This window comes from Bubalus kerabau, chromosome 22 (assembly GCF_029407905.1).
Source record: "Bubalus kerabau isolate K-KA32 ecotype Philippines breed swamp buffalo chromosome 22, PCC_UOA_SB_1v2, whole genome shotgun sequence".
NCBI classification, from domain to species: domain Eukaryota; kingdom Metazoa; phylum Chordata; class Mammalia; order Artiodactyla; family Bovidae; genus Bubalus; species Bubalus kerabau.
In genome coordinates, this window is record NC_073645.1 from 25,616,443 (window position 1) to 25,631,189 (window position 14,747).

The 14,747-nt window shown below is 58.7% G+C and overlaps 1 protein-coding gene across 1 annotated transcript; it reads right to left on the minus strand.

The window, feature by feature from the left end:
• Nucleotides 1-40: 40 nt before the first annotated feature.
• On the minus strand, nucleotides 41-13,398 carry PSD (pleckstrin and Sec7 domain containing). Its single transcript, XM_055559976.1, has 16 exons — nucleotides 12,745-13,398; nucleotides 12,371-12,473; nucleotides 11,526-11,886; nucleotides 10,344-10,784; nucleotides 8,957-9,151; nucleotides 8,710-8,790; nucleotides 8,392-8,504; nucleotides 7,697-7,755; nucleotides 7,490-7,579; nucleotides 3,532-3,575; nucleotides 1,896-2,086; nucleotides 1,724-1,794; nucleotides 1,466-1,623; nucleotides 1,154-1,298; nucleotides 738-881; nucleotides 41-271 (listed from the first exon to the last, which is right to left on the minus strand). Exons 1-16 carry the CDS (start codon nucleotides 13,396-13,398, stop codon nucleotides 41-43), a joined length of 3,081 nt encoding a protein of 1,026 aa, XP_055415951.1.
• Between the last annotated feature and the right edge of the window lie 1,349 nt (nucleotides 13,399-14,747).

The window sequence follows — 14,747 nt, forward strand, 5'->3', positions numbered from 1 at the left end:
GGTGCCCGGTGGGCACCGCCCCCCCACTCCCACCCCCAGCTCAGGGCTTCCACCGCCCACTGCCTGCCCCTGCCCTAGCCTCTGAGTCGGGACACTGAGCCCGGGGCTGGCGGGAGGTGTTGGCCGGCAGGGAGGGACTGGAGTGAGGAGGGGGCAGTCCATCCTCCGTGCCACTGGCCTGGGCCACTGCTGCCTCCACCGCATCCAGCTCCTCGCTGCCCGCCTTCAGCTTGACCCGAAGCAGCGCTGCGTACGTGCCGTAGCGGGATTTCTGAGGCAGAAGGGCAGCGGTGAGCCTGCTCGTCCCCCTCTGCCCAGCCCACCCCATCTGGAGCAGGGAGACAAAGAAGGCTAGGAGATGCCAGGTTCTCGCCAACCTCTGGGGCTCCCAAAGTCTCCAAGGACTGACTGTGAACACTCACACCCCTGGGTGTTCTGGTGCCGTTCTCTGGACTGTAGACTGCCAGCTGTAACACCTCGTGTTCCTGGAGCCTTTACCAGAGTCAGTGAAATGGAGCCCTTGGCAGAAATCGGCTCCCTTCATCACCCTAGTGGGGACAGACTACTGTCCTCCCTGTCCCACTTGAGAGGAAACTGAGGCTCATGGCGAGAAAGCTGCCCGCCCAGGGTCACCCAGATAGTCCCACTCTGAGCCATGCCCTTAACCACCTGTCTGAGCCTGTGCATGGGACACAGAGGCCCTGAGGGAGCAAGAGGTGCCTGGGCTGGGAGCTTACCTCAAACTCCAGATACGCCTCCTTCTGCCGCTGCTCTTCAGCCTCCTTGCCCCGGGCCTTCTTGGCCAGTTGCGTGGCCCGGTGCTCCCGCAACTCACTTGCCATGGCCTTCAGCTTGGCCTCGTGGGTCCGCACTTGCTCCTCCTAGGGGCCACGGGAGCACGATCAGGGTTACTCTGGCAGAGACAGTGCCTTTGTGCAAGGTTTTTGAAAAGGTGCCCCTTCCTCTGGATGAACAAAGCACCCGGTGTCTGGGTTAACTGACTGGATTTCAGCCTCCACGGCCCCCCGCATCCTGGTGAGGTGGACAGCCACATTATAGGCAGCAGCCTCGAGTGTGGTCGGCCTAGGCTGGCCCCACTCCAGCGCCCCACTTGCCCCGAGGCACCAGGTGGACAGGAGGTGGGGGAGGGTACCTGGGAGAGGCGGGTGGCAGCGCTGGGTAGCAGAGGGCGGCTGAACTTCTTCTGGGAGCTGACAGCAGCTGGGAATGGGGGTGCGGAGAACATGGCAGCCACCACGTTGATGCGAGTGATCCAGGACTGCATCTGCTCCAGGCTCCTGGGGAGACAGCACGGCCACCTGGGACTGGGCCAGGGATCCGCCCCGTGATGGCAGTGCTGGCTCGGTGTGGCCTGAGAAGGAGCGAGGCAGTCCGGGGACAAGCAAGGGGGGCATGTTGGGGGTGGGGGGAAGGGGTCTGGGATGCGCCGGAGGAGGGCACTCACGGGGCCTGGAAGAGGAAGACCCGCCAGTCAGCAGTGCGCAGGTAGAAGACGTGCGGCCTCTTGCTGTAGTCACTGGCCCGCGTGGCCAGCGCGTGGTGGATGCTGATGGCGTTCTTAAGCTCTGCCTCCGACAGCGCTTTCCCAGGCTGGTACTCCTCCTGTGGGGTGCCCGTCTTGTCCTGGCCACAGTTCTGTCCCAGCCCAGCCCCCGAATCCTCTGAGCCACCCCAGCCCCACCCCTTTGGGCTGGCCTCGCACCTTCTGCAGATAGAGGATCATGCCCTTGAGGATCCCGTGGAAGTTCTTCCAGCCGCGCTTGCCCCGAGGTGCTGGCAGGTGGGCAGAGGTGGGGGGTGAGGAAGACGAGCAGGGGGGCCTGAGACAGGCCCACTCCCATCCCCCTCCCAGGCCTTCCCACCTGGCCACGTACTCTTCCTGCAGTCAGGGTCCGCGTGCACCTTTCGCACCAGGGCGCCGTGCTTGTAGACTGCAGCCCCGGGCTCGGGAGTCAGGTCCAGGAAAGGGCTGGAGCCACTGCCACCGCCCCCGCTGACCCTCTTGATGACCTTGGGGTTGGGGTCGGCCAGCTCAGACAGAGACCGTCTCAGCTCCTCCTCGTCTCTGCAGGTGTGATTACCTCAGAGGGGGCTGGTCGTGGAGCCACAACCCTGCCCCCACATCCAGTCCTGACCTCTGGCACCCAGGAAAGCTCTCCAGTGTCTGTGGAGAAGGGGGTGCGGGGGCTGCCCCTCTTCTCCACAGAAGAAGCCACAGAGGGTGTGGCTCTCTTCAGCCTGAGGCTCCTGGAGCCACATCTCTGGCCTCAGACCGGGTGGCCCAGGGTGCTGCTGTACCTCGCCACTCAGATCAGGGCTCCTTGAGCCAGCATGTCTCTGCCCCCATACTAAAGCTCCCACGGGTAGGGCCATGTCTGTCCCTTCCTCTCTTCACATGGACCCAGTCCCATCCTCTCCATTTCTGCACACACACCCCTCACTCCCTTCTGTGCTAGGGCAGAAACATCTGACTCAGCTTCTCAACCACACCCAGCACCAGGCTTTACTCACAGCTTGTTGGCTAAATGGTGGCAAGAGGAGCTTCCTAGTAGTTCCCTTGTACATCCTGGTCTGCAGGCTCTGTCAGATATCCTCCAAAGGATCTGATTCTATCTTGTTACTCCCTCCTCAGAAACCTGCAGTAGCTCCCTACTGCCCCCACATGGAGCCTACACCACATCCCACCAGCACTGTCTCTCTTCTTCCACTCTTCAGGCCAGCCAGGCCTGCCTTCTCTTGGTCTCCCCACCCCACACTCCTCTCAGCCACCATGCATTTGCCTCCCAAATATCAACTTCCCTCTTTCTCTCCCCAATTTTTCCTCTCCTTCAAGGCTTTCCCCAAGACCAGTCCTCACAGAAGCTTTCCCTGATCCCCACCCCCCCGTACCCTAGTCCTGAGCTTGGCCTCCTCTGAGGAGCAGAGGGAGCACCCAACTAAACTGGGCAGTGACTGGACTCTCAGCAGATACCAGCAAGTATGAGTGACCCATTGACTGTTTAGATGAGGGCTGTACTCTCAGACTGGGGGATTCAACACTAGACCTCCTCCCTCAGACTAGACTTTTCCAAGACAACTCTTAAGTCTTTCTGTTTCACTGGGGCTGCCAAGAGTAGACAACTCTGGACTCCCTAGGACCCAAGAGGGGGCTCTCCCTCTATCGGTCAGAGACTTCTGACTAGAGACTTCTACTTTCCCACTTAGATTGTCAAAAAGACCTCCCTGTTTTGTTTCAGTACCCCTCCTCCCAGACCAGTTGATACTGGCCACCTACCCAACCCAGCTTGTCAAAACAACCAGCTAGAGACAAGACACAGGCCCCACATCCAGGCAGGATCTCCAAAAAAGGAAGTGAGGCAGCCTCATAGCCTCTCATAGTCTCAGCCACCTCCCCTGTCTCATGGCCCCAGGGTTCACTCAGCCCACCTCAGTGCTCTCAACCCCTCCAGGCAGCCCCTTCCTGACATCTCGCCCCCCCCCCCCCCACCTCCAGACATCCCCAGGACTCACATGGCCCACTGCAACTTTTCATTCTTGATGGAGCTGTACAAGGCCTGGGGAGGAAGAAACAAATCAGGGGGGTGGGGGTCGATCCAGGGGGAGGTGCACCAATGCCAGAGCTCAGAGCCCTCCCTCCCAGTCAGGGGGAGGAGACAGAACTGCGGGTAAGGATGGGCATGGGTGTAATGACCAACGACCCAGGCTGTAGAGCGAAGGACAGGACCCAGGCCCAGATCTCCCACTTGCTGCAGGCCAAGTGTCTATGGGAAGAACAAACTATTACCATGTGTTATTTTTTGGTGGGGCTGAGCCGTGAGGCGTGCAGGATCTTAGTTCGTTGATAAAGGATCAAACCCACAGCCCCCATACCGTATTAGGAACTTGGAGTCTTAACCACTGGACCGCCAGGGAAGCCCCAGTACCACGTGTTTAACACAAGGCAAGCAATTAACACAGACATCACAGCACATGGTTGATGTACAGTAACTGCTACTATCATCTTTGGGCTTCCCAGGTGGCACTAGTGGTAAAGAACCCATCTGCCAATGCAGGAGATAAATGTGGGTTCGATCCATGGGTCAGGAAGCTCCCCTAGAGGAGGGCATGGCAACCCACTCCAGTATTGTTGCTGGAGAATCCCCTGGACAGAGGAGCCTGGCCATAGTCTACGGGCTCGAAGAGTTGGACACGACTGAAGTGACTTAGCAAGCATCTTTACTGTTATTGTTAAGGGTCATCCTGTTCAGATCCTGGGTGGGGGGAACGCGGCTCCAGAGGGAACAGAAAGAGCAGCCTAAGAAGCTCTCCTTTCCCCAACCACATCTTTGGCCTATTTCCATGGAATAAACCCACACAGAGCATATGGAGAAACTGAGGCCCAGGAACAGGACTTTCCCTGTCACCTCCCTCCTTGGCTAATAGAGAACACGCTCTTGTGGCTCCCAACCCCAGGGCAAGCTGAGCACTTCCCCCAACCCAGACGGCCTCACCAAGCCAAACGCCAGGGTGTGCCAACCCCCTGCCCATGCCCATACTTCATGTTACTGGAGAATGGACATTAGTCTAAAGGGCAATAGTTTTAGCTTCCAAACCCTGTATACCACAAACTCCCTGTTAACTCCTGAACCAGTCCCTTCTCTTTGTGGAGTTGGCCTGGGGGACCTGCAGGGGCCTTAGGGTGGTGGGAAGAGAGGATGAGTTCCAGGAGTGGCACAGGGGACCCCTCTTCTTGGGAGCAGCCAGCAACATGGGCTCACACCAGTGCCTCCCACTGTGGGGGTGCCTCCACCAGCCTGTGAGTGGGTGTGTCCCCAGCATGTGCGGCTAAGTGTGTGGCGTGTGGTGGCGTGTGCTGCTGCCTGCCTGCGAGAAGCTGGGTGCAGTGGTGACGTCGGCACCTTCTCCAAGATGGGACACAGCCCCACACACACCGCTCCCCACGCAACATGGTCTCTGACTCTCACTGTCCACCCGCTATGCCCAGCCCCAAATGCCAAGCATCTCACCTGTGCACACCCTGTCTAGGGTAGGTACACCCCACCACTTCCACCCCACAGCACCACAACCTCCACCCCTCAGCACAACCCAGACAGGTGCACACACAGCCCTCCCAGTACAAGCCCACCCCACACTCAGCATAGCTCAGAGCGCAAGCCCTCACTCTTCTACTCCCTGGCCAGAACGCTGAGGTGGTCGCTGGGATCCGGCCTGAAATCGTGTCTCCAGCCTCCCAGTTCATCCCCTACCCCCTCTCAGCACTTCCGTTGGTCCACAACCACGTCTTCCTTCCAAAAGTCCTAAACTCCACGCGTGAGCCCCATATCGTGCTCTCACCTAGAAGGACCCTTTGGTCTGAGATCCCCAACTTGATCTCAGGGCCTCTGCCCTACCCTCTCCATCCATGCCCACCCCTGGCTACCCATGGGCTCTGTCTCTGTCGGGCTCCCCCGTCGGCCCCAGCGAGGCCCCCATCGGCTTGTGCCGCCTTCGACGCCTCCCTCAAGCCGCCCCCTCAGTGGCGCGCCGCCCTCAGCAACCCCCTCGGTCGCCCCCCAGCCTGGCGTGAGCTGCGGCCCCACAGCCCTCACCGCCTTTTTCTTCTTGCGGCTCTGCAGGCGGCTGACCACCAGGTCGGTGTAGAGCACGGGCTTGAGACTGCGCGAGCGCTGCGGCCAGCCGTAGCACAGGGTCTCCGCGCCGCGGTGGGTGCGCCCGTAGCGCACGGAGCACAGCGAGCGCGAGCGCAGCCGCCCGGCGCTGCTGTGGATGCTGTTGACACCGATCATGCTGGCCTGGCCGGCGCGCCGCGGCCCCCGGCCATGCCCCCGTCCGTCCTCGGCCCCGGACGGCCCGGACGGCCCGCGGACGGCTCCCCCGACAGCCGGCGCGAGCGGCCCGGCCCGGCCCGAGCCCGGACCGGCTCGGCTCCCACCGACGCACACAACGCGCGGCGGCGGCGCGGTCGGCTCTGCAGCTTGGCGAGAGCGGGAGGGGGGCGCCGATGGGGAGGGGAGGGCGAGGGCTGGGGCGGGGACGGCGCAACATGGAGGCGTCCGACCGAGAGGAGGGCCCGCGGCGCGCCGTCACCGTCACCGGGGAGGCGCCTGGGAGAGCCAGTAGGGGGTTCTGGGCGGGGCGGGGGGGTGCTGCTCCAGGGGTGCTGGGAGGGTGGGGCTGTGAAGGAGGGATGCTCCTGTAGGGTCTGGAGCGCTCCCCGGGCTCGGCAGGGTGGGGTGGTGGGAAGAAAGGTCGGAACGCCTCCTGGTGGCCCTTTTTTATGGAGCCAGGAGGGGCCAAGAGGCTGGAATCACCCACCTCGCCGAGCCGCAGATACTTCAAATGCCCGTGTATATACCCCCAGATCACGCTCAAACACCCCACCTTACTTACATATATCCCAACTAGCCAGATGCACCAGTTCACACTCACCTCAACTCACAGTAGAAATTCAGAGGTACACCTCAAATTTTACAGTCACATATACCCCCCTACTCATGGACACATGTCATAAACCAGATAGCCAATTCGCAGACATACACCCCAACACACACAAACACGCAACCTACACCCCCAACTCAGATACACTTTACATCATAAAACCTAAGGACAAACACACTCCAAGTCAGACAAACCCCTTTGGTTCACCGACATCCTAAATCACACGTATACAAGTATACAACTAAACTCAGTATATATCCCAACCATTAACCACCCCCAACTCACAAAGGACAGCCCCACTCAGATGCATCCCCAAACTCAGAAGCTTGACACACCCCAAGTTCACAGACATGCCTGTGCTGTCACACGTAGGTGGTGCCCGGGGACCCCCTTGACAACTCTGGGAGTGCAGGCCTCCTCGGATAAAGCACCACCGGATCTGGTAGAGGAGTGAAGCCACGGACCAGGACACCCACCTCCTCCTCCCGTTCTACCAGCTCCAGTGTAGCTAACCCTCAGGTTCTGGCGCCCGGGCGCAGGGCCTGCCCATTAAGGACCCAGAAGCTAAGTATGTAGTCCCAGTTTCGTGCTAACTGACTTTGCGATCTTCTAAAGCCTTTGTCCCTCTCACGCCCCTCTACCTCCGGGTCCCTCCGGTGCAGTGGTACCAAGGAGGCCTTTGTGGCCGTACACCTTGGCGCGGGCGCCATACACCCCAACTCAGAGAACACTGTAGGAGGGGCACTAATGAAGGCAAAATACAGAGTCCAGGGCCCGCTGATCACGTGTTCTCCAGACCAGCTCCGCCCTCCCCCACGGCCTGCGGGGATGACGATAGCGCATGCTCCGGGAGAGCCAGTCCCTTGGGGGCTGGGGGAGGGGGCGGTCCCCAGGCTGAGTCACTAGAGCCCAGGCTTCCACAGCGGGAGCTGGGTGCTTGCAGGCCCCTCAGCTCACCCGCCTTGGAGGCCTGCTGTCAGGTCCCCTGCCCCTCCCCTCCGGCCACCTCTGCCCTGCCCCAACCCCCCACCTTGAGCAGCTCTCTGGGGAAGTCGCCGCCTTCGTTGAGGCCTTCCAAGTTACCGATGAAGTCTCCGCAGGTCATGCGTTTCCCGATGTTCTATTGGAGGGCACAGAGGCCTGTCAACTTGGGGGGGGGGGGCGGTCCTTTGCCTCCCAGGCCTTGAAGTCTCTGAACGGGGTTTTCCCATCTCCCTCCCCCCAACCCCCCACTCACGTGGCCGTGGAGATCCGTATTGAGTAGCATGAGGGCGCAGGTCAGCGTGTGCGCACCGTCTAGGGGAGAGTTAACATTTAGCCTCGGCTACCTCCCAAGGGGTCTTCCCACAGCTCCCTTCCTCTCTCTTCCAGTTCATGCCCTGCCCCCTCTCGGACCCTCTTTGGCCCACAGTCACACTTTCGGAAGTCCTGGACCCCATTGGCAAACCCCTATGAAGCAAAGACCTCTCTCCTCCAGCAAATCCCTCAGACAGGACCTCTCCCCCTTCTTAGGTCACCCTACCTAACTCCCTAAGGTTCTGGGGACAGCCCACTGCTCACACCCAACACCAAGGTTCCTCTGTGTCTATGCATTAAACACAAGCAGCTGGGCCCCACACAGTTATGCAGGCCAAACAGAATCCCTACTCAGGTCAAGCACTGTCTTGTACATATATGTGAACAACGGCATGCAAACACACCAGCCATGTGCCTCTTCACAGCACACACTAGCCTCTAGCACTGTACCTGCCCACATGCACAGTTCCACATCCGTGCAGTCATGCCAGTATTGTCTGCATACATGCATGCTTCCATGCCTGCAAGCTTGTGCACTCATGTACTTATGCACACACACTCATGCCGCTTTGCACAGATGCAGTACCCATTTGCCTTCATAACCAGACAGGAAAACCCTGACCCTGGCCTCCTCACCCTCTGAGGACAGGGCTCCAGGATTACACTGGAAGTATCTCTGGGAGAAGTGGGCCAGCACACGCTCCCGTTCCTGGGTCTCACCCATTAAGGCCAGCTCCTTGAGAAACACCCTGGAGAGAGGAGAAGAGGGGGCATGTCACATCTACTCAAGGTCCCCTTACCAGGCAACTCTGGCTCTTGGCCATGCCCAGTCAGCTTGGGAAGAGTGACTTCAGGGCAGTTTAGAGGAGGCACAGGGCTCAGGGGAGGCATAACTGAAGCCCTGCACACGAGGCATAGAGAGTAGGGCCTGCTCTCAAAGGGCTGGACACCCACCTGAGAGCTTGGTCCAGAGTCATGCCCGTGAAGACAAAAAACTTCAGGTACTCGCCAGCCACAAGTTTGCTGAAGTCATTGCTGTGGGCAGGGCAGAGAGACAGGTGGAGTCTCAAGGGCAAGTGTCAAGGGCCCAGGTGGGGGTAACATAAAGACCTGGGGGTATCAGATATAGGGGATGTGGAGGTGCTGCCCACAGAATGCATTCCCTCTCCCCCCATCCTCAATCCCAGCCCAGTGTCTTTACTTCTTGCCCAGATGCCGGGCCACATCCGCCTTCCTGAAGCCATCTAGTCGGTACAGCCTCTTAGCGAGGCGCTGTGCAGCCTCCAGGTCTGCTTTCTGCCCATTGGACAAGGTGTCAGTGCTTCCCAGGGCCAGCCGCTCTGTGCTGTCCAGCTCTGAGTCCGAATCAGACACCAGTTGGTTCAGGGGTGGTTCACTGCCAGGGTAGAACACCAGCTCAGAGGTAAGACAAGCCCTCAGGGGCCATCCAGATGCTTCCTCTGCCTCCAGACCCAGTAGACAGAGAAGGAAAGATTGGGACACGGGAAAGGTATTTTTCTTTTCTCCAGAGGAGATTCTTTCCATCAGCCTAATCTATCATTATCACCTCTCTGTGGAAGTCCTGCCTTAAATCTAACGCACATCCATCTTGCTGCTGTGGGAGTTCGGGCTGCTTTCCCCCAAACTCCCTAAGTTTGCTATTAGACATAGATTCCCCATCCCCACACTGGCCCTACCCAGGGCAGAGTCCTGTCTCTCTGAGAATATGGGCAGAGATAGGTTAGATGGACTGCTAGGGAGGAACAGTGGAGGGTCAAACAAAGATGTGAGGCAGCAGGGACACTCTCCTGCTCCTACGTCTTTCCTCTTCCCGCCTTTTAGCAAGAGGAGTCTCCTCCATGGTCCTTCTCTTCCACCCACAAAGAAGTAGGCTCTGGGGTAGAGGGGATAGGGGGTCAGAGCACACCCCCTCAGCCCCTGTCTCCTCCTCCCTTCCCTTCCCACCCCAGCTGCTTTACTCACAAAGCCACCTGTCACCCCAGAGACAGAGGCCGGAAACTCCTGGTTGCTAGGCAACCCTGTCTCCCTGGCCACCCCCTCCTGTTGCCATGGCTTCAGTGACTGAGAGGGTAGCTGGCAGAGGGGAGAGCAGAAAGGTTAGACTGGTGAAAGGACTTCCTGGGGATGGGTGAGAGACTCCAGATTGGAGCGGGTAGGCGACATGGGAGAGAGGAAATAGGAGAGGTTGGTGGCTGATTCTTTGGGAGGAACCTCCAGGCTGCGGGGTGGGGTAAGAGCAAAAGAATTCTAAGCAGGTTAGAGGCTCTATGTAAGGAGGGAAGCAGCCTTCTAGAGAAAAAGGGCAGTGTTCTCTAGGGATCCTTCCATCCTGAACCATGGTTTTACAAGTCACTGGGTCTGAGACCAAGGCAGCAGGCTGTAAGGGGCTCCCACTCACAGCCACTGGAAGTAGTTCTCCAAATGGGAAAACACATCTGTATCCCCTAACCACCCCAGTCAGGAGTCAGGAATATAAACCACATTTTCACATTCAGGATCCATCCCTTGGAGCAACTGTTCCTGGGACCCTAGGGCCTGAGGTCTGAGGAACCAAAGGAATCACTCACCTGCCCAGGGGTGCTGCCCCCAGTCCGAAGCTGTCTTCTGAGTGGCAAGGACTAGGGGGATCCCTCCCTGGGGCCTGCTTGGCTCCAGCCTCTGCCTCCTCTTCCTCCCCTCTCTGTGTCCAAGGCCCATCAGCAGCAGAGCTGGTACCAGAATCCGGTTCCAGAGGAGCAAGTGGGGCAGGAGCAGGCGGATCAGGCCTTGGGGCAGGGGGTTGGGGAGGCAGCTCGAAGGTGAAAAAGGGGCTCTGGGTCGGGCCAGGTGAGGCCAGGGCCTCCAGCGAGGCGAGGCTGGTGTAGGAGGTGCCCTTGGCCCGGTGTGACTCCAAGATGGCTTCAAACACACAACTGAAAGAGTCAGGCCCATCAGCCGAGGGGCTGGTCCCAGGTAGAAAGGGCAGAGGTGACTTGAGAGGCCCGGAGTGAGGCATTCGGGTACCTGGCCTGCAGGGGCAGGGAGAATCTCTGATCAGGGGCCTAGAGGACAGCTCTCAGGTATCATTTCACTGGACTTTCACACCAACTCTGTGAAGGGGATTATCATCTCTTTTCACAGGCTCCCATCCCCTCCCAAAAGTTACCTGGCTCAGGGCTCCCCACCACAGGTTCACCAGGCTATACAATGCCCCAGAACACCCCAGCCCTACCCATCCCCAGTGCCCAATCCCTTTCCTCTCTCACTCCCTGCTAATCTCCCTTTCTCCTCCTTCTCCCTGATCCTCTCCCCTCCTGCCATTCCATTTCTATTTCTGGCAACATCTTAGGAGAAGAAGATGAGGCTCCAAGCTGCAATGGGGTGTGAGACAGAGAGGAAAGCCCCCACACTCCACATTCTCCTGCCAGGATCCAGGGTCTAAACTGATGCTCCCAAGCCCCCAGGCTTGATTCTGGCCTTTCACCCTGCCCCCCTGTCCTTCCTTAGAACCCCTTTCTTCCTCTATCCTTGTGTTCCTACCCTCCTGGGTTCTTGCTGATGGCCCCCCACAACCCCAAACCCAGTACTCTGCCATGCCGCAGGCTTAGGTCCAGAACTCCGTGCTCCACCGCCCTGTCGGCACTCCAGCTTGGTCCTGACACTCCCAGCCCCACCCTTGTCTCTATCCCAGTCCCTTGGAGCCCAACCCTGGCTCTGGGTCAGTGGGAAAGAACAAGTCACTTTCCTCTCCCACTCCCCCACTCACTCACCGGGCCCCTTCTGAGGCCTCAAACACTTCGTCGTCCACATCCTCTTCCCCACCTGCCTCATCCTCGTCCTCATTGCCACTGCCCAGGCTGGGGTGAGGGCCAAGGCATGGGCCAGGACGTGGGACAGGTGGGCGGGCAGTGCCAGGCAGGCCCTCAGAGCTGGGCTGACTCTCGATGGCCGAGTCAGCCTCTTCCCGCTCAGTCAGCACCTCATCGATGTCGGTCTCGCGGTAGCACCTCAGGGGCACTGTGTCCAGGTCCGTCTCGGAGTACTTGGCTGCTCGCCCCACAGCCACCCCAGAGCCCTGCCCTGAGCCCACCCCAGGTGGAGATGGGGGGGCCTGCTCTGGGGGCTTAGCACCTGCAGTGTGCATAGGCATCCGGGTCAGCAGGTTACTCAGGTCAGCTCCCTGTCCTGATTCTGTTCTCAGAAGGAGCTCTTCCCCACTGCCTCATATTAGCCTGAATTTCTTTCGCTGTCTAACCACCATTCCTTCTGCTATAGACTCAGCCTGTTCCTGGTAAGGCTCCTTTCAAATCAAGTTCTTGTCAAACAGTTTTGAGGGGCCTGAGGGAGACCAGCCTCTTTACTCCTCCAAGGAATGGCCCTTGATATCTTGCCATTCCCCTCCCTCCACTACCCAGCTGCCTCCAGGTGCCCAAACCAGCTGCCATCCCCAACTGCTATCATAACATGGATGGAAAGACTGAGGCTTAGAGAGGCATTAGCCGACTCAGAAGCCCAGGAAAGGACTGGGGGAGTTTAAAGGAAGGCTCCCTAGCATACCATGGCTCCTGTGGAAAAGGCCCTGTCCTGTTCCCCTGGCCTCAGTCCCAGGCCTTACCTGAGCTGGGGGGATCCAAAGAGCCATAGAAGAATTCCCATTTGGCTCGAGCGATTCTCTGGGCATGAGAGGAGACTTCTCGTGGTGAGGACCAGATGTCCCCCTAAGCCAAGGAGGGAGTCATAGACACAGGCACCCAGAGAGAAAAGCAGAAATACAAAGACACAAGAACACGGGACAAAAGCACAGAAGGGAAAACATACAGGGACAGAGGTACAGAGTAATAAGGACAAACACAGAGAGCAAGAAGGAGGCAGATTTAGCACAGATTGAAGAATTCAGAGTGATAGGCCCAAGACCACCAAGGAGACAAGACAAGCCTTGGCCTTCACTGGGTGTCTGGGGTTGCAGGGAGCCCAAGAGAGATCACATACCTGGTTCAGGAGTCCAGTGTCAGCAGGTCCTCGGAATAATGTGGCCAGGTGCTCAGAGGGTCCCCCCAGCCCATTGGGGAGAGAGGAGTAAAGACCATCTGCTCCAACCTGGGGTTGAGTTGGTGGCCCCTGTAAAAGGCCCTGGCTCCCAGGCTGAGCTGAGCCTCCTCCAGCTGGAAGCGGGTCTGATGTGGATGCTTCTAGCCTCAACTTTTGATGGGAGCCAGGCCTGAGGGCTGGAGTGGGCCTGGGAGGAGAGACCCCACCCAGGTCCCAGCTCCGACTCAAGCCTCCAGGAGCAGGCAGCCCATTCAGTGGCCTCACACTGGCCTTCTCCACAAAGCGGAATATGACCACAGAGCTCTGGGCCTCTGGTGGGGGCTGCCCAGTGGGTGAAGAGGGTGCCCAAGGTGAGGGAGCAATGCGGGGTGAAGGGGGGCCACGCAGAGGTGTACAGGGTGCTGTCACACGTCCAAGCTCCCGACTTCGGGGACCTGGACCTGCCACTCGCCGGAGTAAGGAGCCTGTGCTGCCATACATGCTGGCTGGGGGGCTCTGGGGCACTGGGCCTTCGGGGAGCCAGCGGCGTGGGCATCGTGGTGGGGAGATGGCACAGTCGCCTTCCGAGCAGAAGCGCATGGCACCCTGGGCCATGCTGGGGCCGGGGGTCAGGCTGGGGGGGCAGGGATGGCCAGGCCAGGTGGGGAGTGAGCGGGCAGCATGCTCTTCAGACAGGCCTGCAAGAGAGGAAGGGGAGCAGGGGGTGAACTTCTGGGGAGTCAGGAGGATGGGAGAGCAGAGACGGAGGGGAAAGCAGATGGGGCCACTGGGCACCAGGGGTCTAGCCCACCCCGGGAATATGGCAGCACTGATCCCACCCCTGGGGGTGGTGATCAGCCCTCCTGCTGGGCTATTTCCATGGAGGCCTGAGAAGAAAAGAATTATGCCCCAGTGGGCCCCTGGCTGGAGAAGGTAATGGCACCCCACTCCAATACTCTTGCCTGGAAAATCCCACGGACGGAGGAGCCTGGTAGGCTGCAGTCCATGGGGTCGCTAAGAGTCGGACACGACTGAGCGACTTCACTTTCACTTTTCACTTTCATGCATTGGAGAAGGAAATGGCAACCCACTCCAGTGTTCTTGCCTGGAGAATCCCAGGGACGGGGGAGCCTGGTGGGCTGCCGTCTATGGGGTTGCACAGAGTTGGACACGACTGAAGCGACTTAGCAGCAGCAGCAGCAGGGCCCCTGGCTCCTTTCCTTTCTGCCTGGGGGCCCTAAGCATCACCCTGGGAGAACCAAGGAAGCTATTTCAGAAGCTGAGTGAGCCCAGAGTCACTGTGGCATTTTGGAACTACTTCTGGTGGGGGAGGGGGAAGACTGCTACCCCACCCTCAGGATCAGAAGTATGAGCCAGCCATCATCATCATCATCCGGTCAGGGGCTTCCCACAGTCTCTCTGTGGGAGCCCCTCACTCAAGGGGAGGGGACTCAGGCCTCCTGGAAGGAGAGGGAGGAAGAATAGGGGTAGTATATAGGGACATGAGAGGCTCAGAGGCACAGGTGAAACTGTAATACATACGTGATGAATGGGAAAAGGATATTCTTGTTCTCCATACAGGTACACACACTCATGCGCACACACACGTAAGGACAAATAATGTCAGTATACAGCTAACACGTTCATAGGCAACACCCTCCAGCACACACAGACACAGGCACACACACACATTGCTCAAAGACACACCCTCATACACTCAGTCATAACAAATATGTGTGTAATGGAAAGGCACATGCTTGTTTTACACACACACACGGCAATCAAACAGAAACACACAAAGAGATACCCAAATATACACACAAGGCCCTCATTCCCCAAGACACACAGAGACACAGGTATATCAGACACTCACAGAGACCTACTGGTCAAAATCAGACACAAATACAGATGCCTACTCACACACATACTTAAACAGGGACATACACCCTCTCCCCTAACCCCTA